The sequence below is a fragment of the Canis aureus genome, chromosome 5 (assembly GCF_053574225.1).
Source record: "Canis aureus isolate CA01 chromosome 5, VMU_Caureus_v.1.0, whole genome shotgun sequence".
Taxonomy (NCBI): domain Eukaryota; kingdom Metazoa; phylum Chordata; class Mammalia; order Carnivora; family Canidae; genus Canis; species Canis aureus.
The window spans coordinates 84,395,596-84,420,601 of NC_135615.1; the positions used below are offsets into that span (position 1 = coordinate 84,395,596).

Below are 25,006 nucleotides of genomic sequence, written 5' to 3' on the forward strand. Positions count from 1 at the left end.
AGATCATGATCTCAGGGTCATGAGATCAAGCCCCATGTGGGGCGTTGCACTCAGAGTGGAGCCTGCTTAAGATTCTCTCTCTCTCCCTCTCTCTCTCTCTGCTCCTCCCCTCCCACTTGCACCCGCTTGTACCTCTCTCAAAAAACAAAACAAAACCCAAAACCAAAAAATAATAATAAAAATAAGCAAAAGGACTTGCATAGACCTTTCCCCAAAGATGATATAAATGGTCAACAAGCGTATAAAAGATGCTCAGTATCCCTAATCATCAGGGAAATACAAATTAAAACCATAATGAGATTATCACCGCATACCTGTTAGGTTGGCTACTCTCAAAAGAATGGAAAATAACATATTGGTAAGAAGCTGGAGAAACTGCGGGTAGGATTGTAAAATGGTGCAATCACTATGGAAAACAAGAAGGAGGCTCCTCAAAAAAATTAAAAATAGAGCTATCGTATGCCTCATCAATCCCAGTTCTGGGTGTATAATCCAGTTGAAAGCAAGGTCTGGAAGAGGTATTTGCACGTCCATTTTCATAGTAGCACTATTCACAATAGCCAAGGGTTGGAAGCAACCCAAATGTCCACTGACCAATAAATGGAGACACAAAATGTGGTACAGACATACAGTGGAATAATAATCAGCCCTAAAAAGGAAGGACATTCTCACATGTGCTACAAGATGAATAAACCATACGGGTATAATTCTAGGTGAAATAAGCCAGTCATAAAATGTCCTTGCATACGATTGCATGCCTATGGCACCAATTCCACTCTTCCTGGAACACTCACCAGAGGGGTTAAGCCAGACTCATAAGGCTCTTCAGTGGCACCGTCAGTCACCACGTTATCTTCTGCGCCTGGCGTCACCACGCTGTCTTCTGTGCCTGGGGTCACCACGCTGTCTTCTACACCTGGTATTATGTCATCTGGCCGGACTGTGCTGGCTGAAGAAGAAAGACTGGGTCAGGGCTTAAGGTAGCAATTGTGTGGGTAGACCTCACTGGCCAACTACAACCAGATTATTTATTTACTGTTTTGGGGGGGGGGATTTTTTGGGGTCATCTTTCCAGCTTACCACAAACCATTCTCCTTGCTGCACCTCTGTCACATACAATGGTGTGGTCAACTCCACAGCCAGGCAAAAGGAGCTAAAAATACAAAATGGTGGAGCCACTTGGCGGGGTGACAGTGGGATGCCTACTTCGCCTTTTCAGTATTGAACCAGATACTTCCTGGTGCCATTTCACACAATCAATTAGTGTATTCAGGTTAATGTGGAATATCATTCAGACCTGGAAAAATTCTATGTTACAGTCGCCTGGGAAGATTTCTAAAAATACGAATTTGCAGGCTCTATCTCTAACATGCTGAATCAGAATGCCCAGAAGTGGATCCTATCTCTTAACCATCCAGTGTGCTTTCCATTTAATTTTGAGACGGATGTCTCCTTGAGTGATTCGAACCGTTGGCTCCGACCACAGACCTCCCAGGTAAGGTCAACCTCTTATTTTATAGTTGAGGTTAATGTCTATGAGGGAGAGTCAGTCACGCACGTAATGGTGCCGAGATACCCAACAGAAGTCCTAGCGCGCAGAGAGCGATGCTAACAAGGGACCTCAGTGTCCCTGGAGGCGGCTCTTCTGTGTTAACGTTGAATGAATGATCCTGTTGTACCAATGAGAGAGGTTTCCCGAGGAGCAGGGGACGGGTGGAGTGGGTTAGCAGGTTGAATTCGACACGAAGGTGGAGTGGGGGAAGCAGAACAGATAACAACAGTGGCCTTTTCCTTGACCTCTGTTACAATGATCCAAATGAGTCACGACCAAGCAGGGGCATTGTCTTCATTCACCAAATAGCCCTTTTCACGAGTTAAAAATCTGACTCGTTGGCCATGGGCTCCGTCCCCATACTCAGAGCGGCTCTGGGAACTCCGTGGCTAAATACAGTTGCCGACTAAGCAAGCGTACACATCCCAGGGGCAAGAGGGAGGCGGTGCTTGGAGACTGGGTTTTATAATTAAAGAGTAGATGCTTGGACCCAGGCGGTGCTCAAGTCAGCAATCCTGTCTTTGCCTTAAGATATATTATTTCTCCCTGTGCTTAGAGAGCCCAGCCAAAGGCACAGCTAATAAATATTTGATCATAACTTCTTTGCTGATGGAGGGAGAAAGTCTCAAGAGTGAATTCGCTTGTTCCGCGAGCCTTTCCTTTGCATCTGGAGTCCTAATCCGGGGCTGTCAATCAATGGCTTTGGATGAGCCCCCGAAGCAAAGGCATTTATTTTTTCATCTGGGGGGGGTGGGGATGGATTTCACCAGTTCGCAATGACTGAACACCTCGAGCAGTTTGCCTCCCCTCTGGCAGCGCGCTGGGGTGGCGGGGGGCAGTGATGCGCTGCCGCCGGGATTTAGGGCTGTGGTGTTGGGCAAATGCTGAACCTATTTATCAAGCTCAGGGGGGAAATAGCCCTTGGCCGGCCAAGCAGACCTGACTAAACACACACGCCCGAAACCTCCGGCCCGGCCCGCTTTCTTTTCTTCCCCTCCTGGTTTGACCAGTTAACAAGTCATCAGTGTTACGGATGTGTTCTGGGGGCCGCTCAGCAAAGCCCTTTACTATGTGGCATCCTCCAAACTTTACAAGACAAAGCAAAACAGCCTTGCTTAAAAAAAAAAAAAAAAAATCAAGTACTGAATGAAGTTGGTTTGCACTCGTTCATAGAAAGTTCAGCTGGTGGAAAGCGTAACTTGATAAAAATGCCTTCTTGTCCTTGGCCCCAGAGCCAAGTACTAAGATCGCCCTGAATAGACAAAGGCTGTTTCATGAATGACACTCGTGATTAAGACGCGCAGCTTTTGTCTCACTGCCCTGGCTTTCTCTCCGCTCCATGGGAAAGCTGATCTCTAACAAGGGATCTTCGACTGAGCCTCTTCTTATTTTGGTTGAAGCCTTTCCCGGGTGAGGAGTCCCTACCAGCCCAGCTGCCCCGTTTCCAGCCAGCGATCGACGCCCTTTCACCTTGACCAGTGAAATTCAAATCACGGGGCGATGCCTTGGTCCTCCCGAGGCACGTGCGTGCACAAGCACACACACACCTGGCCACGTAAGCCCAGGGCCGAGCCCACAGCAAGCGCCAGTCCTGCGCCCCACTAGCCTCATGCTCGGGGACACTTGACCCAGCCTGCGGGCCTCACCCACCTGGGGGCCTCACCCTCCTGGGGGCATCACCCACCTGGGGGCCTCACCATCCTGGGGGCATCACCCACCTGGGGCCATCACCCGCCTGGGAGCCTCACCTGCCTGGGGGCCAGAACCTGTGGGAGTTTCCAAACTCAGGGGCAACACATCCATTGGCTTTGGAATTTGTGTGTGGGTGTTATTCTTTCAAAAGCTCAGCAGGATTTTTTATTAACCAGGAGAAGGTGTGATAAATCAATGTTCCCTAAAGTTCTTAAATCTGAGAACCAGCGGAACTGAGGAGATCCTTAGCAGTTTGAAGACGCTAATTGTCAATCACTTTTATCCTCGCATTGAAGCCTGATCTCTGGAAAGAAATGATTCTTGTTTCCATACTTTTATGGGATCCCCTTTTGTTTAAAATATTTCAGAATCTAGGGGCACCTGGGGGGCTCAGCGGTTGAGCGTCTGCCTCTGGCCCAGGGCGTGACCCTGGGGTCCCGGGATCGAGTCCCACCTCGGGCTCCCCGCAGGGAGCCTGCTTCTCCCTCTGCCTGTGTCTCTGCCTCTCTCCGTGTCTCCCATGAACAAATAAATAATCTTTAAAAAAGTAAAAAATAAAATATTTCAGAATCTACAACTGTTACTGTAATAGTAATAGGACCAAAGTCTTGATAAAAAGTGTTTTAAAGAAGTGTTTTCAATCTTCTGGTTTTATTTACATTCCTGATTCATGGTGGTGAGTGGTTCCATTTATTTGTTGGCCATTAAAAATGTCTTCTTCTCCTGTGACCAATATTTCTCTTACGGTATTCATCTTTCATATAGTTTTTTGTGTGCTTTATGCCTTAGGAATATATTTTTGTAAGAGCTGCTGCAAATACTTTTTTTTTTCTTTTGACTAGCTGGCATTTGCATCTCTCTCTTTTTTAAAGATTTTATTTATTTATTCATGAGAGACACACAGAGAGAGGCAGAGACACAGGCAGAGGGAGACGCAGGCTCCATGCAGGGAGCCTGATGCCGGACTCGATCCTGGGACCCCAGGGTCACGTCCTGAACTGGAGGCAGATGCCCAACTGCTGAGCCCCCCAGGCATCCCTGCACCTCTCTTTTGTAAGTCCTGAGCTCAGTTTCCAGTCAGACATCAAGCTTGCTTTTCCCTTTGACGTCATACTTACAAACCCTACCTCAAGCTTATACAAATACTCACCAAGATTATCCTTATGGTTTTGTTCTTACACTTAATGTTTATAATTTACAATTTGATCCCCCCCCCAAAAAAATTGACCAGTTAGTCCCAATAAACCCTCTTTCCCTCACTGCTTCAAAACCAGCTCTCATTGAGACGAATGTCTTCTTTCAAACACCACGTCACAGTCATGGGAGCAACCTTTCAGCACAAGGACCCGCTACATGGCTTGCCCACTGCCTTCTGACCTCACTTCCATACCATACACTGCCCGTAGATTCTTTCCAGAAGGGATTCCTAAATCTGTGCTCCCCTTACCATCCTCTCCCCCTTCCTCCTCAAGTTGGCTGCTAGCAGAGTCAATTCAGTGTCCTGGGCAGGTGTAGGGGTGTAGACCCGGGCAGGTGTAGGGGTATAGACCGCGAGGAGGAAGAGTAGGCTACTTTAACAGAAGTGCATTGAGGCCTCTCTAAGCTGTAGGTTCTGCTCCACGTGGGAGGCCCCAGCTTTATAACATTTGCCCCACCCCCTCCCCCAGCATAGGCCTTATTTGTTTATTATCTTTTGACTGACTTCGTTTCAAAATGGCCTGGTGGGTGAGCTGCACTGGCTCGTTCCCTTTATCGGATTAGGGAAGTGAGGCTGACAAAGCTCTCTCCTTGACCAAAGTCTACTTGGGCTTCTCTGTCCATCCCTGCAAGAGTCTAGTTTCAGCAAGAACCCTGCTAGGTCACTTTAGAGAGAACGCTCCCTCCTGACCAAGCTCCCCATCCCCCACCCTCGATGTCTAAGTGGGAAGCTTGCCTTTAGCAAGAATCCTGTTGGGCCAGTTTAGCAAGAACCACCCCCTACCCTTAACGTGTTCTCTCCATACTTTTCCATTCACTCCCCTCCTACCTGCCCCCCACACACTCTGCTCCTCGGTTATAAATCCCCAGCGATCTTTGCTGTACTTAGAGTTGAACCCCCTCTCTCTCTCCCCCTATTGCAATAATCTTGAAGAAAGTCTTCCAATGTTTTAAAAAGCGTCAGAATAATTGTCTAACATCGGAAATGAAATGGTTTGTCCAGGGGGCACCTGGGTGGCTCAGTGGTTGAGCATCTGCCTTTGGCTCAGGGCCTGATCCTGGGGTCCTGGGATCGAGTCCCACATTGGCGGGGAGCCCGCCTCTCCCTCTGCCTGTGTCTCTGCTTCTCTCTGTGTGTCTCTCATGAATAAATAAATAAAAATCTTTAAATATATATATAAAAATGATTTGCTTAGATCACCTGGTCGGTGAGCAAACACCAAGCCAAGTGTTTTAACGGCTCATCCATGTGCTCACCAACAAAACAAAAGACATCTTTGTGGCACCACGGCCACAGTGGGCCGGAAAGCCCGCTGCCCCCTCCCTGGGCTCTGACATCCTTCCTCTTCAGCCTTCATCCTTTCATAAATTATAATCCTGGTCGTCAGAAGCAATTGCTCACTCTGGCATCACATGTCCTCTTACGAAATCCCATCTGGTTAGAATCTTCCAGCCCAATTATTTAGGGACCAGAATCTCAGTTTCCTCAAATGACTCTAGGACTAAGCTTTCTGAAGCGGTAGGTTATCGAAGGAAGACGTGACCTCCTTTATAAGAGTGTGTCTTTTTCTCTTTCAGCAGCAGCTCATCCTTGCTCTGCAAATTAAGACAGCAGCAACCATCAACGATGGTGGGGTGAGGTCTGGAGCCGACGACCAAGAAAAAATTCTTGAGATGTCTTTGGTGCCAAATGGTGATTTTATTAAAGCCCGGGGACAGGGTCCGGGGGCAGGAAGAGCTGCTACCCCGGGCCTGTGAGGAGTGGCTGATTATATACCTGAGAGTTGGGAGGGGTTTGAGGATGGCATAGGCTCTAAGGAATTTTAGAAGCAAGGTTTCGAGGACCTTGAGGGGCTGGCTATTGTTGGGAAAAGGTCACTTATTACTGGCTAATAAAACCTGAGTCATGAGACCCTTCAGATGACCCTTCAGATGTGTATCGGTGGGTCATGTGCTTGGGGAATGACCGCCAACATGGATCTTGGGGGTTTAGAGATAAAGGAAATTTCTGAAGGACTTTTTATACTTTTTTTTAAAAGATTTTTTAAATATATTCATTCATGAGAGACAGACAAGAGAGAGAGAGAGGCAGAGACATAGGCAGAGGGAAAAGCAGGCTCCCCACAAGGAGCCTGATGGGGACCCTGGCCTGAGCCGAAGGCAGACGCTCAACCACTGAGCAACCCAGCTGTCCCTCTTTTATACATTAAAGTAGACTCACAGGATCCTGGGGTCGGGCTAAGATTGCCTCTTGCCCTCAGCAAAGTATGAACATTGAGGCAGTTGCGTCCGTAAGGAAGATCCCTCTGCCTGTTTCATGGACTTGTCAATGTGCTGCCCTGGGCTCGTGCTTTGTCCTCAGCTGGCCCTGTGTTCCCCCATCAGTCAAGACTGGAACCTTCCCAAGGCCTACTTCCGTCCCCAAACATTCCGTTCACCTACCAAGTGCTGGGCCCCCTTCTGGGCACTAGAAACAGAGGAGTGAGCAAGGGGAGGTCCCTCACGGGTTTGGGTACTGTTGTCTGGGGGAGGGGACTCACAGCGAGCAAGCAAGGACAGCCTCAAGCTGGCACTCTTTGACCCCCTTAGACATGTCCTCCAGGGGCACTTCCTTGGGGAGGCCTCCCCCCCACCCCACGGAAATCAGTACCTGCCCCCACACACCCTCACACTCCTGCCACAGTACTCAACCACTCATGGTGCCGTATATTCACTAACGGGCCGTCCCACCAGGACATCAACTGAGTAAAGGCTGTTTACCTCAGTGTCCCCCTTTCCTAAAATACCTGGCACATAGGGGACACTCAATAAATACTTGTGGAGAGAGCAAGTGAACTCCAGATGGGGAGAGCTGGGCTAACTAACCTGGGAGCCCAGAATGGCTTGGGGTAGGACACGCTCAAGAAACGGAGAGAAGGGGGATCCTGGGTGGCTCAGTGGTTTGGCACCTGCGTTTGGCCCAGGGTGTGATCCTGGAGTCCCGGGATCGAGTCCCGCGTCGGGCTACCTGTGTGGAGCCTGCTTCTCCCTCCTCTGCCTCTCTCTCTCTCTCTCTCTCATTCTTAAATCAATCAATCAATCAATCAACCAATCAATCTTTAAAAAGAAAAAAAAAGAAACGGAGAGAGGTCATGGGTGCTGGGGGGAAGAAACGAGATCGAGGAGGTGGGGAGGGCCCGTCTGGTGGGGTGTGTGTCACCTGGAGTGTGAAGGGAGGCCAGTAGATGAGGTCACTGGGTCCAACGCCCTGTGAATGGTGTGTGTGTGTCGGGAAGGCGCTTGGATCAGACTGAAGCGGGGAGACCCTTCAGCCTATCCTGTGTCCCCGCGGGAGCGGCTGAGACTTGGCCCAGGGCAGAGAGGTGGCCGGGGGAGAGCCAGGCAGGTACAGCCCGGGACGAGTCTGAAGTCCTCCCCCAGCGACAACCAGAAGTCAATGCAAAGCCTTGGAGCTGAGAATTCATTTCATCAACGGTTCGAGCCCTGCTGGGGGACAACAAGGCTATGAACGGAGGCACCGAGTACGTGACACCGAGGCTTTCCCGGACTTCCCCTTAGTTTAGTAGAAGAGCCGCCTAAGTTCCCTAAGTTTACACGCCTCTGCTGTTTCCATGTCCACGCAAGGGAGAAGCTCCCTGCGGTCCTCTAACTGCTGACTCGAAGCTTCAAAAACCAGACAGCTGGGGAGGCGGCATCCACGGCATTTTATCTTGAAACAGGAAAGTTGATTTGGGTGTGTGTGTGCTTGTTTTACGTTTCAGTGTAAACTGTAAATTAACTGTATTTTTTCAGATAAATAAAATTAACTATTTTTTCAGATAAATAAAAAATTAACTATTTTTTCAGATAAAATAATTTTTTAAAAAATAAAATTTTTTTCAGATAAAATATTTAAAAAAATATATTTTTAAAAACTCATTTATTTGAGAGACAGAGAGAGAGAGCCCGCATGAGCAGGGGAGGAGCAGAAGGAGAGGGAGAAGCAGGCTCCCCACAAAGCAGGGATCCTGACCTGAGCCCAAGGCAGACACTTAACTGACTGAGCCACCCAGGCGCCCCAAGATATTACAGTTTTAACTATACTTTTTTTTTTTTTTTTAGCGATACTCTGATTTTAAATGTTAAAAAATCAATTAGGTAACATAAGTGTTATTAGTTTCCGGAGTAGAGTTTAGGGGTTCATGGGTTGCACAGAACACCCCAGTGCTCCTTCGGTCACTTAGTGCCCGTCACCCAGTTAGCCCATCCTCCCACCCGCCGCCCCCCCAGTGACCCTCAGTTTGTTTCCTAGAGTTCAGAGTCTCATGGTTTGCCTCCCTCGCTGACTTCATCTTATGAAAGTTGATTTTCAAAATAAAGAAGTCACGAGCTGAGTTACCCCCGGGGTTTTCAAAGAAAACCTGTGGTGTCAGCCAACAGATTGAGGCAATCTTCCGTGTTGCCTGATGTTTTCTAGCATCTTGAGCTGCTCCAGCATCACGGAAACAGAGTGTTCTTTTTTTTTCTCTTACGAAATCCTAGGAAGTTCTGGTTCCCCACCCACCCACCCTTGGAGTAACTAAGATAATTCATAAATAATTCATTCTAGCCTTTCCACCCACCTGGCCTCCCAATTACATTTGGGATGAAGCAATGCTTTTAGAGAGGTCAACACATCTATTTGGAAAACAAAAGCAAAAATGCCTGCTTTTGTTCCTTTGCCCAGAGACAGGCTCCTGCCTATCACCTTTCCAGCACGTCTCCTTTTTTTTTTTATAAATTTATTTTTTATTGGTGTTCAATTTGTCAACATATAGAATAACACCCAGTGCTCATCCCGTCAAGTGCCCCCCTCAGTGCCCGTCACCCAGTCACCCCCCCCACCTCCCCTTCCACCACCCCTAGTTCGTTTCCCAGCACGTCTCCTACGGGCGCTCAGGAGCCTGAGAATAAACCCTCCCCGAGCTGTGGAGAGGTGCCAACCTCCGAGGTTCCCTAGCGCCCTGCAGACCACCCACGTTCCTGCTCAGATCTTCACCGGGTCCTTCATCTCCATTCCAACGGCCCAAATTTAGCTTTTGATGCTGCTCCCTCATTTACCACCAAGTGGGTTTCTGCAACCAGAAGAAAGGTGTCAGGACTCTGCTTTGATTTACAACATCTTTGGAATCAATCCTCTCTCATCCCACAGCCTGGTCCATCCTCAGACCTTGCGAAGGAGCCTTTCCTTGGGATATTGAAAACTGCCTGCTGACCCAGAGCTTCAGGTCCCAGCAGCACTGGGCTGTGGTCAGTATAACCCCTGAAGTGGCCAACAGGTTCCCCTCTTTCCACGGATCAGGGTCAACTGCTTCCTGGATCAGAAGCGTGGCCACGGGAAATCGAGGCGGCTCCTTGAGGGCTCGGCCCGGCCACAGTACCTGTAGCTTTCCTCCGGGGTGCACGGTGCCCCCCTAAAGCCCACACCACTTCGCATCCCCAGCGCTGGGCCCCGCGGTAAGCGCTCAGCAGATGTTTGTTGAGCTACTCCTGACTCAAAAAGCACACGGCCACTCACCTAGGTTATTTCTTCTGAATCATCGCGCCTATTAGCATAGTCTTGCTACTGTCCACGGTGCTTCGCCCCAGTTGTTAAACAGCTTCCCCAGAACGTGGCTGAAAGTAGGACAGTCGCCTCTGAGGATGAGCTCTGTGGCTCTGCTGTTCCTTCTGCAAGCGAGCAGCGGCCTGTCCACTTGCTGGGTCCCACCCTGGCAGCCCCTGCAGGCCCAGGCCCGTGGTGGGGTGCAGTCACCTCCCGTCACCACCGGGGACATGTGAAATTCAAGAGAGACGTGTCAAGGCTGAGGTCTGACAAGTGTCACCAGTTCCTCTGAAGAAACCAGAAGCAACGCTTACACATTAGGGTTTGGAGCCGTGTTCCCTGACTTCAGGGAGGGGGCGTTGTGCACAGTGCCCCAAAGAGGCAGCCTTCTGACAGGCTCTGCAGCTGAACAGGAGCAGCAAAGAAAGGAGAGGGGTCCGTGTGGCTGGGGACTCAGCTTTCGTTTCCCTAGCAGCGACTCCCACCAAGTCCCTGGCGGGTGGACGGAGCAGGACGTGCAGTCCTCGACGCACAACCCCGCGCTTCCCCGCCACCTGCATGCTCTCTCCCCTGATGGCGGAGAATCAATGGAAGCCCACGGGGTGCCCTTCACAAATCCCCAGTTAATCTCCATGACCGTCCAACAAGTAGGTGTTTTATTTTATTTTTTTTATTTTTTAAAGATTTTATTTATTTCTTTGACAGAGGGGGAGAGAGAGAGAGCACAAGCAGGGGGAGTGGGAGAGGGAGAAGCAGGCTCCCTGCCGAGCAGGATGCCCAACGTGGGGCTCGATCCCAGGACCCTGAGATCATGACCTGAGCAGAAGGAAGATGCTCAACAACTGAGCCACCCAAGCGCCCAGTATTTAATTTATTTATGTATTTATTTTTTAGTCTATTACAATTAACATGGTGTTACATTAGCTTTAGGTGTACAATAGAGTCATTCATAATTCTACACATTAGTCAGTGCTCATCACACTAAAAACACCCTTAATCCCCTTCACCTATTTCTTCCATCCCCACCGCCCCCACCTGCCCTTTGGCAACCACCAGTTTGTTCTCTGTAGCTAGGAGTCTGTTTTTTGGTTTGTGTCTTTTTTTTCATTGCTTTATTTCTTAAGTTCCACACATCAGTGTAGTCATACAGTATTTGTTTTTCTCTGACTTATTCTACTCAGCATTATATTCTTCAGCTCCATCCACGGTGTTGCAAATGGCAAGATTTCATTCTTTTTTTTATGCCTGAGTAATATTCCATGGTCTATAAATGCCACCTCTTCTCTATCCATTCATCTATGGATGGACACTTGGTTGCATCCATGTCTCGGCTATCATAAATAAGGCTGCAATAAACAGAAGGGTGCATATATCTTTTCAAATTAGTGTTTTCATTTTCTTTGGATAAATGCCCAGTAGTGGAATTACAGGATCATATGGTAGTTCTATTTCTTTTTTGAGAGAAAGAGAGCGTGAGTGGGAAGGGGCAGACAGAGAGGGAGAGAGAGGATCTCAGGCAGCCTCCATGCCCAGCATGGAGCCCAAAGCGGGGCTCAATCTCACAACCCTGAGATCGCGATCTGAGCAGAAATCAAGAGTCAGATGCTTAACTGACTGAGCCATCAGGCACCCCTGTGATTCTATTTTTAATTCTTGGAGGAACCTCCATGCTGTTTTCCACAGTGGCGACACCAGTTTGCATTTCCAAGGAAGGAGGTATTGTAATGATGGTTGCTATTTTGAATTTACGGGAGGATGTAGGAAACATGGTACCAAGCACTCTCTCCCGATCTTTACAAAAGCCTTATGTCATCAAAAACCAAAACAAAACAAAACAAAAAAAACAAAACTAATGTCATCCTCATTTTGAAGCTAAGGATAGTGAGGCTGAGAGTAAACCACTCACATAGCCAGCAAGTGGTGATGCAGGGATTAGACATCGGCTCTGTGAGACTCCAAAGCCCCCTCGCGCCACCGTGTCACACAGGCTCTGCGTGTACTGGTCACTCTTCAGCAGCTCCCCTCATAGTCTCGTTACTCCATGTGGCAAGGGCTGGGGTGGCACTGAAGCTGCTCTGTGGGCTTCTGGATGTCAAGGGCACCTGAAGTTTCATCCTTCCAACTCCATTGTCCATCTAAACCATACCTACTGTACTACCTGGCCCAGGTGAGCTACTGCTTCCTCAGAGCCTTCCCAGGATGCCAAGAGGAAGCAATTTCTCTAACCTAGTACCAGGCTTGATAAAACCAACACCGACCACTTTTTCTCTACTAACGTCTATATGCTTCCTGGGAGCAACATCTCATTCTGCTGCAGGTTTATGGCCCAACCACTGGCGTGGCCTCTGAGAGCTGAATGGATGAATCCACGAATAGTCACACGTCTCAGCATTCACAAATCAGCTTACCTGCTCACCCCAACCACAACCAGGGCTCAGAACTCCTCAACTATTAAAACTAGAGGCTGTTGATTACAACTTCAACCAAGATTACTCAACCTGGAAAGAGGTTTTCTCTGTTGACCAAGAGAATGTTCTCAGTAAAAGAGGAAATGAGTTCAGCTTTATAAACTGGAATCAACACCTCTGTAATAACTCTTCTGGAACTAGCTGGGTTCAGCATCCTGTGTGAAAGGCCATCTCGTAGAGAGGACTGTTTAGTACGTGAAAAACCAAATGACTACAACTTGCTTTAGAAGTCCTGCCCTGGAACAGAGCATCTCAACGGGGTGGCAGAGAATTTGGGAAATCACTTGCCATCTGCTCGGAAACTGAGCTTCTGATTCATCAGGGCTGTCAGCTGAACAGGCCCTGATTTTGCAAGAGTGAAAAGAGAAGCCCGTTCGGATCTGACCTCACCATCCACCCATGTAGCTCACAGACAGCCCAGCTGTGCACCGAGGAGGATGAGGCCCTGCAGGAATGTGCAGAATGTGGCTGTGTTTCCATTAAGCTGCTCTTGGCCTTGATCCTGAGCCTGGTTGGGGAGTTTGAAGTATGCTTTGGTAGATTTTTAAAAATAATTGTTCTTAGCGAGGGGGAATCTCTTCTGACCCTCCTTGCCATCATTCTCCCCTTGTTTCTGATGAATGGGGAGGAGTTCAGGCAGCAAATTGTGTCTGTAGGCCTTAGCTCCAATGTCATTTTGATTTTCCTCCCAGGTACCCATCAGATGTATCAAATTGGATGTCCTACCTCAAAGTCCCTCTGTCTAGAACAGAGTGCACAAACTTGAACTCCTCCTTATGACATTGGTTTCAAATCTATCATCCCTCCAACCTGACTTTTAGATTTCTATCACCTGCGTCTTTGTTGTTTCTGCCTAAATGCATGGATGACTGTATTTCCTCCCTCCTCCTCCTGAAAAATGTTTATTATGTATCAACCATGTCTTTTAAGTGCTGAGTGAGACATGGGTCCCACTCTCTAATGGGCAAGAGATGTACACAAATAACTAAAATACAGCAATAAGAAAAGTTGAAGCAATCTTGAAAAAGAGTCAAGTAGGAGGACTCACACTTCCCAACTTCAAAACTTACAACAAAACTACAGTAATCAAGACTGTGTGGCATTGGCGAAGGGATAGATGTATAGAAAAATGGAATTGAATTGAGGGTCCAGAAATAAGCCCATCCATTTATGGGCAATTGATTTTTGACAAAGGTGCCAAGATAACTTGATGGAAAAGAATGACCATCAAGAATTTCAACTAATGGGGATCCCTGGGTGGCGCAGCAGTTTGGCGCCTGCCTTTGGCCCAGGGCGCGATCCTGGAGACCCGGGATCAAATCCCATGTCGGGCTCCCGGTGCATGGAGCCTGCTTCTCCCTCTGCCTATGTCTCTGCCTCTCTGTCTCTCTCTTTCTCTCTCTCTCTCTCTGTGACTATCATAAATAAAAAAAATAAAAAAGAAAAAAATAAAAATAAAAAAGAATTCCAACCAATGGCCCTGGGACACCCGGACAGCCACATGCAAAAGAATGGAGTGAGCCCTCTACCTTGTATCTCATATAAGAAGTAACTCCCAGTGGGTTGAAGACCTAAACATAAGATCTGTAACTACACAACTGTTGAAAGTAAACACAAGAGTCAACCTTTGTGACCTTGGATGAAGCAATGGGTTCTTAGATCTGACGCCAACAATATAGGCAATCAGGGGCAAAAATAGATAAATGGGACTTTAAAGATTTTACTATTTGTGCTTCGATGGACACCATCAAGAAATTGAGTGGGAAGGATATTTGCCATTCCTATGTCTGATAAAGGTCTGGTATCCAGAATATATAAAGAATTCCACAATGAAGAGACAACTCAATTTTAAAATGGGAAAAGGATTTGAATAGACATTGCTCCAAAGAAGATATAGGGGTACTTGGCTGGCTCTGCTGGTGGAGTGTGTGATTCTTGGTCTCGGGGTTGTGAGTTCAAGCCACACACTGGGTGTAGAGAGTACTTCAAAATAAAATCTTAAGAAGAAAATAAGATATGTAAATGGCCAACAAATGCCTGAAAAGATGCTGAGCATCATTAGTCGTTAGGAAGATACTAATGAAAATGACAATGAGATACCACTTCATATCCATTAGGAGGGCGACCATCAAAAAAATGAAACAAAAATAACACACACACACACACAAAAAAAAACAAGTGTTGGTGAGGAAGTAGAGAAATTGGAACCCTTCTGCATGGTCTGTAGGAATGTGAAATGATGTAGCCACTTTGAAAAGCAGTTTGCAGTTCCTCAAAAGGTAAAGTTTTCATATGACTGGGCAATCACACTCCTAGGGATACCCCCGAGAGAAATGAAAACATACATCCACGTAAAGATTTGTACACGAATGTTCATGGCCACGGTATTCATAGAGCCCCAGAGCAGAAGCAAGCCAAACGTCCATGCAGCGGTGAATGGATAAACCACAAGTGGAGTGGTATCTGGCCGTTAAAAATGAATAAAATTCTGACACACACACTGCAACAGAAATGGACGTTGAAATCACACTGGGTGAAAGCAGCCAGGCGCAGAGGGCCACATACTGTAGGATTCCATTTATATGAAATGCCCGCAAGAGGCAAACCCATAGACACAAAACGCAGATCAATGGTTGCCCAGAGATGGGAGACAGAGAAAACGGGAAAAACTTCTAGTGGTTTGATTATTCAATTTATCTCTTCCTATAAGACTTTATTTTTAAGTCATCTCTACACCCAACATGGGGCTCAAACTCACAACCCTGAGATCAAGAGTCACATGTTCCACCGACTGAGCCCACCAGTTGCCCCTGACTAGTCCATTTCAAAGGGTTAATTTTATGATCTGTGAATTACTTACCAATAAAAAAAAAATATTTGGTAATGTTGTGTTGTAAGAGGTGAACAGCGGGAACTTGGGAAATGAAGGAAGAATAAGAAGTCGGGAAATTCTGAGCTGTAAGTCATGCTAGCTCAGATTCCCCCAAATCTGAGCTCATCCCCCATTTGGTTGTCACCACACTTAGTCTCTCATCTCCTGACCCCCCCACCCTCACCCCAGTCATCCCATAAAGTAGATTCAATCCCACATGGTTCCTGTCACCAATTTTTTCCTGCCAACCGCTATTCATAGCTCCTTACCCCCATTTGCCATGATTGCGTCTTGCCTCCTCCACTGAGCAGGGACTCATCCTTCTCCCTGACTTATCCTCACTCCAACCCCAGCGAGCCTGCATTAGTCTTCCCATCCAACTCCAGATTGTTCTACTTTCCATGCGTTTGCTTGAGCAATCGCTCCTGCCTGCGTTGCCCTTCCCTGTCACCTTGTCCAACCAATCCTACCATTTTTCACAGCCGAGATCAAGCCCTTGTGCCCCATTAGGCTTTTCCTGGCTATTGAAGGCCAAAGAATCTCGTCTCCAAATTCTTAGTGGCAGTTAATGGTGTTTGCTGCTCAGGACCTGCCATTTTATGTTGTCTCCTATGTTCTTTTTTACAAGTACACCACACACATCTATCTTGCTGCCCACTTTGTGCTTCTATAAAAAAGTTCTTTTTTTTTTTTTTAAAGATTTTATTTATTTATTCACGAGACACACACACAAACACACACACACACAGCGAGAGAGAGAGTGAGAGAGAGAGAGAGAGGCAGAGACACAGGCAGAGGGGGAAGCAGGCTTCCTGCGGGGAGCCCGACGTGGGACTCAACTTGAGCCTCATGACCCAAGCCAAAGGCTGACACTCAGCCCCTGAGCCATCCAGGCCGTCCCCAGAAATTGAATCTTATTACGGGGTGACCCAACTCAGATGCTTCCATTTCACATTAGCCAAATTGAAAAGAGGCCAGGAAACCAAAGAGTTTATTTGCGACAGGAGACCGTTTTCCAAGGCCACGCTTGTTTGCTGTCCGAGGCAGGCCCTCCTCGAGAGGAAATACCTGGCGCACATGCCACAAAGACAAAGGGTGCAGCTCTTGGGTGTAATACATTTCCAGACTGTGATGGAACAGGGTCCCTGATTCATCATAGGACAGTCACCGTGGCTGAGACCCAAGGCCACCCCACACGACATCTTGCACACGGGCTGTAGCAGGGATTCCATGTGCCTTGCCTGACTCACAGCGCAGTCACTCGACATGTGCTTGCTAAACATATGAACTCCTTGGGCAGGGCGGGTCTACCGCCGTCAATCCTCATCCCCTTTCTCTCCCTCTCTAGGTTCTAGGCAGACCAGCACCTTTCTTCCTCAGGCAGGATACTATTCATAAGCCAACAGCTTTTTATGTCGGTTGTGTTTTACTCTCCTGGACGGAGACATTGTAAGGAATTGTAGGAAGCACCGCATTCCCATCCATACTGTGTTTGCACATCTTCCAGGACCCGCTTCCCTGCTTCCCACCCATAGGTCCCCGACACCCCTGCACGCTACGAATGTTAACACCGTCGGTTGTTCCCCCGTGTGCCCCACGGTACCCCCTCCGCTGTCGGAGGCACAGGGCAGCTCTACCCCCTGGATAGGGCAGGAAGGCCCACCTTCCTCGGGGGAAAGGTGATTATCCCTTCAATCGGTTTGTTGGGTTTTTGGTTTTCTCCCTACGTGATATTGAGTGTCGCCCCAAACAACTTCAGTTTGCAGCTCCTCAGACAACTAGGGGAGCCAGGTGGCCAGGTCTGCAGGGTCCCCCCGGACCTGGCGAGATTCCCCTCCAAAGACAAATCCACCTCCTCGGAGTGGGTCACAGGCAAAGTCGCTGGGCCAGACAACAAGCAGGGGGATCCCAGCCACCCCAATCTCTGAAGCTCCGGGGAACACTTGCCTCGGACTGGCCTGCCTGCTTGGTGGGTCCTGGAGGGTCCTGGTGGGCCCTGGTGGGTCCTGGAGGGTCCTGGAGGGCCCTGGCGGGTCCTGGCGGGTCCTGGGGGGCCCTGATGGCAGCCAGGACTGAAGCAGCCACTTTGTTGCCTAACCTGGCTCCAGCTCCTAGCCCTCGGGGAAGATATCTGCTCTCTTTCCTTCACCAAAAAGTTTGAAGGAATCGATAGGGGAAGGATTCAGAATTTCAATCAAGCATTCTTTAGCTCTTGCCCACCCCTCGGGAATCCCAAGGCTTATCTCCCTTAACTGGTGACTCGGCTGCAGAAGTGCTCCCCACCGGGTCCCCCCAGTCACTGGATTCCCCTCCAACAAATGGCTCATGCTGGACCCGTATTTCCTTGAGGGGCTTCGGGGTGGCAGGAATGGCACGGCTTCCTTGGAGAGCCTTGGGAGATCTTGTTTCGATTCCCCAAAGGGTTCCACAAGGGCACTGCTGGCATTCGAGTCTTCTCTGTCTTCCCCTGAAACATTTCCACAAGTTGTAACCTGGCGTGCATGTTCTTAGAGCCAGAAATATGACAAATATTCAGATAAGCCAATGGAATTTAAAGCACAGGTCCGTTGCTCTGCTGGCAAGGGCTTGGGGAATGCTTTGTAGTCAGGTGTGACTCTCCAACGTGCGTGCGCACAGCTCCAATCCTGCACCTGGCTCCCCACCAAGCGCCCAAGAGGTGCTGGGTCACCATTTGGGGAATGAAGCCATGAGTCCTATTTTCACTCCTACAGGCATTGAATGGCAAGCTCTTAATGTAAAGGACTTTTGATACCTTTACATTCTTGTTTGTTTTCACGTGTAAGGAGCCTAAAGGGACATTCACCTCTAATTTCAAGGTCGACCGTTAGTGTTTATGGGGCTCTGTAATGTCCTGGAAAGCGCTTGGGGTTTGGAGGGAGACCCATTTCTGAATCCCAGCGCTGGCATATCCTGGAGATAAGGATGTGTAATTTAAGGAGTTGTAAAGATTGAAGGAGGGAACTGTGACACTCCGAGCACACGGTGGGGGTGGACGTGGCGGGGAGGTGGTGTCCTCCCTACTTGGCCAGACGCTCACTGTCACGCCAACTGTCACACCAGCGTCTGGGCTCCTGACAACCCTCTGGTATGGAGCGGCTACACCAGCAGGGACCACTCACTTCGGAGGCCGGAGAAAGAGAGAAGGGATCGCCTACCTCTGCCTTCTTCTCCGAGTCCCACTTAGTCTTGGCACGCTCGGATACTTCTTAAAAAGTTGCTTTTCTCCGTTAAACTCTATTTTGGATCTCATTCTCCACGGTAACGGGAGCACCTCCCTCCCAAAGACTTTAACGGACCCGGTGTTTACTAAATGCTTGATCCATGCCTTAAGCGCCACAAAAACTCTTAGCAACTCGAAGAGCTCCCTAAGTCACTGCCAGGAGTCTCGGGGAAATCACAGGGAAATTTGTTTGCCGCATGATTAATCCTGGGTGGACCAGTCCCGGAAAATCACATGTGGGCTTGCGGCAAGCAGCAGCCTGCAGGATTTCACAAAATAAACGGACGAGCGGAGGGGCCCCGGCCTGGGTGTTTTGGATGGAAGCTCAGAGCCGGGGCAGGCCCGACAACCGAGGACAAGGCCAGATGCGCGGACCACGGAGCTCCTTTGAATCCACTCAGCTCCAAAGAGACAGCACATGGGACCAGATTACAAAACGGAACCAGATTATGCACTAGATGGGGGCGACCCAGTGGGGAGTAGGACCTGGGAGAAGGATAATAAAATTCATCACCATAATTACCCCCAGCCCGGCGCCGCCGCGAGAGCCACAATAGCTCAGCTCAATGAACTTATTCATCCATATTCCCTTGGCCTCGGTCATTATTCTCGGACAAAACCCGTCCTGGGCCTCAGCTGCTTGCCGGCAGCCCAGCAACTCAGCATCCCCACGCAGCCAGCCCCCCAGCCTGGGGAGGGGGCGGGTGGGGCGGGGGCGTCTGTCCTTAGCCCGGGCAGTTTCTAGCTCCAACAGCGGCCGGTGATTCTTTTTTGTTTTCCAGACCAGGTTTGGAGATGCCTAGGTCAGGTCCAGCCCTTCCGCTCGCCGCTCCCCACCTCTGACTTTCAAAAACTGGCTTAAAGCTGATTCCAGCCAACACTTTCCTAGGAGGAAACGGAGGATGCTGCCCAGCTGCTGCCTTTCCTGAGCTGAGCTGGGATGTGGCTTGCTTTGGGGGTCTCCCACCCCTTGCCCCGGGGAGCACAGGACGGTGTCATCCGCACATGGTCTCGCCAAAAGGGAAATGTAACCGAAGAGCGGAGCCGGGTGTGCGCCGGTGGAAAGAGAAGTTCCAAAGATAGGCCTGCCGCGAATAGCCCAGGGGCCTGTAAAGATAGTTGCTCAAGTCCCTTTGAGGCAGACAGCCTGGCAGAGAGTAGCGCACCCCGTATAATTTCCCCAGGCCACGGAATTATAGGTGCCTGGGTCAGGTCTATCCCTCCCGCAAAGCACTCCCTCCAAAGGAGGATTTTTCTGGTACTAGACGCACCTCTGTTCTCAATCTGGAAAATACAGTTTACCTTTCAGCAACCCCCAACTCTAAAGATCACTGGTTCGCTTACGGTTCCTTCAACCAATATTTAGTGAGCAAATACTACGTGCCAGATATTGCTTTGGCCCTGGGGATCGGGGCTGAGACAGCACTCTGCTCTGGAGGGCTTATATTCTATTGGGGAAAACAGATTCAAGTGAAAGCCCAAGAAAAATCAAATGTCGACACCTGTGCACGGATGCCACCAGCACAGCACACCGGGCAGAAAAGAGCCAGATGGGAAGAGGATGTGAGAGTTGGGGCGGGGGTGGGGTGGGGGCAGGGGAGCTCCCACCGTCACACCTAACACAGGTCAGGTCCAAGGAGACGCCAAGACTCCTTCAGTCATTGACGTTGGCCAAGTCCAACACATGGCCCCAAACCAACTTATACCAACTTAAACCCACAAGGTTCACAACACTCACCCGCTGCCTCCCACACGTCCATCCTTCCACATGCACCATCCTCTCCCTGGAGCCTAGTGGACCCCAGCGATGGGGCCTGGGGGCGTCCAGCGGGGTGGTGCATGGGGTGTAAGACCTGGCAGGCCCGAGGGAGCCCACCGGGAGCCCCCTCCGCCCCAGCACTGCTGAGTGTCCCCCCATACAGAGGGTCGGCCTCTTCTGGGGCCCTGTGCACCCCTCCCATGCAGCCCCATGGGGAGCCCAGTCCCGCCAGCACAGGGCTCCCGGCTCCTATCCTTAACCCCGAGTCAGGGCTGAGCGGCAGGTTGCCCCTGGGCCCCACCTGCTGCCAGCACCGGCTCAGCCCCCAGCTCTCCTTCTCGGGGCCCCTGGGCCCGCAGGCACGCACAGCCAACTCCCCTCGGCTCCGCCGGGCAACCCCGAGTTCGGGGCCCAGGCGTTGGGCGAGTCCCAGCGCCCCGTCCCCGCGGCAGGGCCCGGGCTTACCTCCTGCTGCCGGGACCCGGAGCCCCGCGCCGCCCAAAACCAAGAGCAGGACTGGCACCCTCCACATCTCGTCGGCTGCCCGTTCCCCTGGGGGCCAGCGGTTGTCTCAGCGCTGGGGGGTCCAAGCTCTGCGGCCAGGGCCCGGCCCCGGGAGCCAGGGAAGAGGGGCTGGAAGGCCGCGGGGAGCAGGAGCCCCGGCGCCCAGGGTCCCCAAGCTTCCTCCTCCCGCAGCCGCCGCCGCCGAGCTGACTTTGCTGCTGGAAACTTTGCGAGGAGCGAGGAGCGCGGAGCCGCCTTTATCCCGGCGAGGGCGGAGCGGCCCTAAGGGGTCCCGGGCTCGGGCTCGCTAGGCCCGCCCTCCGCCACCGCCGTGGGCCCGCGCCAAACCCGACCTCAGGCCAGGTTTAAAGTTACAGGGCGGCCGGCGCCGGAGCCCCCAGGGGAAGGGGGCACGCAGGAAGCAATTCAGTTTTGTAGAATATCTTACTTTGCTAGTTTGATTTAAAAAAAAAAAAAAAAAGACTAAGGCACAAGCCTGTGTTGTTGGGGTTTTTTGGTTTTTTGGATTTTTGTTGTTGTTGTTAGAAGTAAACTCTTCCTTGCACGGCCAGCAATTTTAGAACCAAGGATGGGATTGTTCTTGTAAATATTGAATCCGATGGCTTGAAAAAAAAAAAAAAGTGGCCGCCTCGTCTGGGTGGGCCAGGGGCGGATGGGGCCGGTAAACTGCTCCCTTGTCCAGGGACCAGGGGAGGCGGGCTCCGGCGGCGCCCGGGAGAGCCGGTGGGGAGTTTGGAGGACTCGCTGGCTCCGGCAGTGATAGAAAAAGGGCTGTTTGAGGTCTGCTGGTCCTCCCCGTGGATGCGGGGCTCGCAGCGGGTGAGGGGCCGCGCAGGCATCAGGACCCACCTGGCCACCGTGGCCCCTTCCAGCCGCCCCCATCCCTGTTCCTCCTGGAATTCGGCCCGTAATCCCCGCTTTACTGGTTTCAGCAATCCTGCCCTGATCTCGGGTCCTGTGTGTTAGCAACAAGGCAAACTTGTGGGTTTCTTTTTAACTTTCCTTTTGAACTGTTGGAATTCTTTTAAAACAGAAAATTTTTTAGGAAGAGGGGATGGGCACACGACCTCCACCCGTTCCCAGGTGCCACAAATTCCATTCAACAAAAAGAAGCTGCAGACAACGCCCCGAAGCTCCTGACCTGTGTGAACACTGGCTATTTTCAGATCCTCATCTCAGACCCTGATTCCAAATTTATTCTGTCGTAGGAATCACAAGGGGGGAAGTTGCTTTAAAAGCTCAGATTCCTGGGCTCCACACCCAACTCCTTAAATCAGGCCCTTTGGGAATCCACGTGTTGAGCCGGCGTTGCAGGAGAACTTGTCCACAGGGGTGTTTAATAAACCACGTCCTGTAAAAATAAATAAATAAATAAATAAAAAATAAAAAACAAAACAAAAAAAATAAACCACGTCCTGTGACCTGGCTTCTCAAACCACGTGTGAAACACTGCGGTGTGGTCACGTGCAGGTGGGCTTCTGTGGGTCAGGCGTGGGGAGATTCCATATTTCTAAAGATCTAGACACCATCTTATTCTGGGGCTACCTACAAGATAGGAGCTGATATCTGACCTAAAGACGGGAAAGGGACCCAGGGGTCAAAGGGCTGAAAATGTAAAGATAAAAACAGATGGAGAAGATAATGGGACCTCCTCCCCCATCTTGTTAAGAGCTTAGTATTACTGCATCTTCAGGCATGTTCCTTCCCACACTGAATGATCCATTATCATCTGCCCAGCCTCTGAGATGGAGAAAAGATGCAAATCTCCTCTAAAGTAAAAGAAAAAAAAGAAAAGAAAAAGAAAGATTGAATAAAAGAAAGAAAAAGATCATCTTCCCTTGGCAACGGGGAGGAAATGAAGCCTGGGTGGGAAAGAATGGGTTAAAATCAGCTCATTGGGAGGGCTGCTTGGGGCTAGGAGGGAGGAGAGAGAGATGACTCTGGTCTTGGGCTTAAGGGGTAGGAGCTGGGGTGCACCCGAGTGACCCAAGGTTAGGCCAAAGAAGGTGCAGTGAGACGTAATGGAATTTGGAAGCCTGAGACCGGCCCAGATGAGAGGAGGAAGGAAACGAGTACCTGCCAGGAGATCCCTCCATTCTTTGAAATAATTTGGGATCCAGAAACAGTGCCTAGTAAGGTAACCGTCACTGTTACCCTGTTCCCCAGGAACTCTAGTACTATCTCACTTAATTTTCAAAATACTCCCTGGGGTAAGAACACTGATAGTACCTATTTTATATATAAGGGAACGGGTTTCCAGAGCGGTTTCCATAGCCGGCGTTGTGTGGAGGACAGGCTGGTTAGAATGAAGACCCCGAGGGGCTCCCGGCTGGTTCTTCGGTGGAGCGTGAGGCTCTTGATCTCAGGGTCCTGAGTTTGAGCCCCTCAGTGGGCATAGACCTTCTTTAATTTTTTTTTTTTAATTAAGACACCGATCTGGGCCCCATCCCTGAGTTTCTGATTGTAGGTCAAGAGAAGGGCCCAATAATTTGCATGGCTAACAAGTTCCCAGGTGACACTGCTGGCCCTGGGGCCCCACTTGGAGAACCACTGATTTAGATGCGCCGCACACAGTCTAGGGTCCTCTGAAGGGAGTGGCAGGAGCATTGTCCCTCTACTGCACAAGTCGAGCCTGTTGATAGCGCTGGGTCTTGTTTAAGGATCTAGAGGGAGAGGTCTGCAAGTTGCTTTGAGGGAGCAGGAGTCCCCCGAGGGTCAGGCTGCAGGAGGAGAAGCTGCAGAGCCACAGCACCCGACACGACACCCTCCGGCCTGAGGGATGCTGAAGAGCCGAGGCCCGGATCTCTCATCCTCCCTGCCTGCTCTGTGGCCTCTGCGCAGCCCAAGAGCTTCCCCACGCTGCCCGGGAAGACTTCTCGAGCAGCTTCTCTTGCTTCTCAACACACACGGCTCCAGAGCTGAGATGCCACCCCAGATGGTATCGATATCCAAGGCACCCCTGTGCACGATTTCGTGTGTTTGGGTGCACAGGCTGGGTTCGAAATGCATTTAGCAGGAATGAGATGAGGCTGGGGGCGGGGAATGCGGTGGGACTGCGGGAACCCACAGCAGCCTGGCTTGCTGGAAGGAGCCTCGGGGTTTTAGGATCCAAATTCAGTTCCACGGTGGCCTCGGGCACGTTTCTGGTTCCTTAAAATGGGGATGTCATCCCGCCGCGGAGGCCTCTGTGCGCAGCCGGCAGTGTAACTGCCCTGATGGCTCTGATGGTTGTTTCTGCCAGGCCTTGCCCAGCGCACCTGTGCCCACCTGTGCCCACCTGTGCCCACCTGCGCCCACCTGCACGCTCAGCCAGCCATTCCATCAGAAGTTCTTGACGCGGGCCCAGTGGAACTGGTTCCTTTCCACCTTAGCACACCCAGCTGGGCCAGTACCCGAGGACCTGTTAGGTGCCCCCCTCACATTGGGCCTTATTCCTAAAAGCCGTCCTGGATCCCTGTCCCACTCCCGGGGCCCTCGGACCCCACTGAGGAGCCAGGTCACCTCCCAGGTCCCCTCAGGAACTGGTGTCTGCACCAGGCCCCTCCCTGGAACCTGGGTCCTGCCATTCCACCAACGATGGGGAGCTGGCTCGGGCTTGTCACTCTGCTCTCCCAAGGACGCCCCTCAACCCCGGGGCCAACCGCCCGTCTTGTTGTCAGAATCAAACTTGTGCCCTATATTTCAATGGGGTGCACACAGTTGTGCTTGTGGACCCCCCGGGAAGAAGTCTGAGGAACTGGGTACCAGTCATTGTTAGTCACAGAGTGAAATAAGTGCACGCTCAGCGAAGGTAGGACATAGTAAACACTTCATAAAGAGAAATAAAGGGAAGACTGACTATAATCGGAAAAAGCACTTCATGATACGATTGGGTAACATTGAGGAAGTGCTGACCATGAAAAAAAATATATAAAAATCTTATCTACGTGGGCACCTGGGGGGCTCGGTCGGTGAAGCATCTGCCTTCTGCTCAGGTCATGATCCCGGTGTCCTGGGATCGAGCCCCACGTCGGGCTCCCTGCTCAGCGGAGACTCTGCTTCCTCCCCTCCCTCTGCCTGCTGCTCCCCCTGCTTGTGCTCTTTCTCTCTCTCTTTCTCTCTCTCTAATAAACAAATAAAAATTTTAAAAAATTATCT

At 50.4% G+C, this 25,006-nt stretch overlaps 1 protein-coding gene across 2 annotated transcripts in view; it reads right to left on the reverse strand.

Annotated features, from left to right (window-relative positions):
• The window catches only part of PDPN (podoplanin), a 29,690-nt gene extending 8,563 nt beyond the window's left edge, over window positions 1–21,127 (reverse strand). The window contains exons 1-2 of one of the 2 annotated variants that reach the window (XM_077899574.1): window positions 20,810–21,127; window positions 795–949 (exon numbers count right to left, since the gene is read on the reverse strand). In XM_077899574.1, the coding sequence (XP_077755700.1) occupies window positions 795–949; window positions 20,810–20,876 (222 nt within the window). In that variant the 5' untranslated portion in view covers window positions 20,877–21,127. The remainder of the gene's footprint in view (window positions 1–794; window positions 950–20,809) is intronic. The other variant, XM_077899575.1, reaches the window with a different exon arrangement.
• Window positions 21,128–25,006: the final 3,879 nt, after the last annotated feature.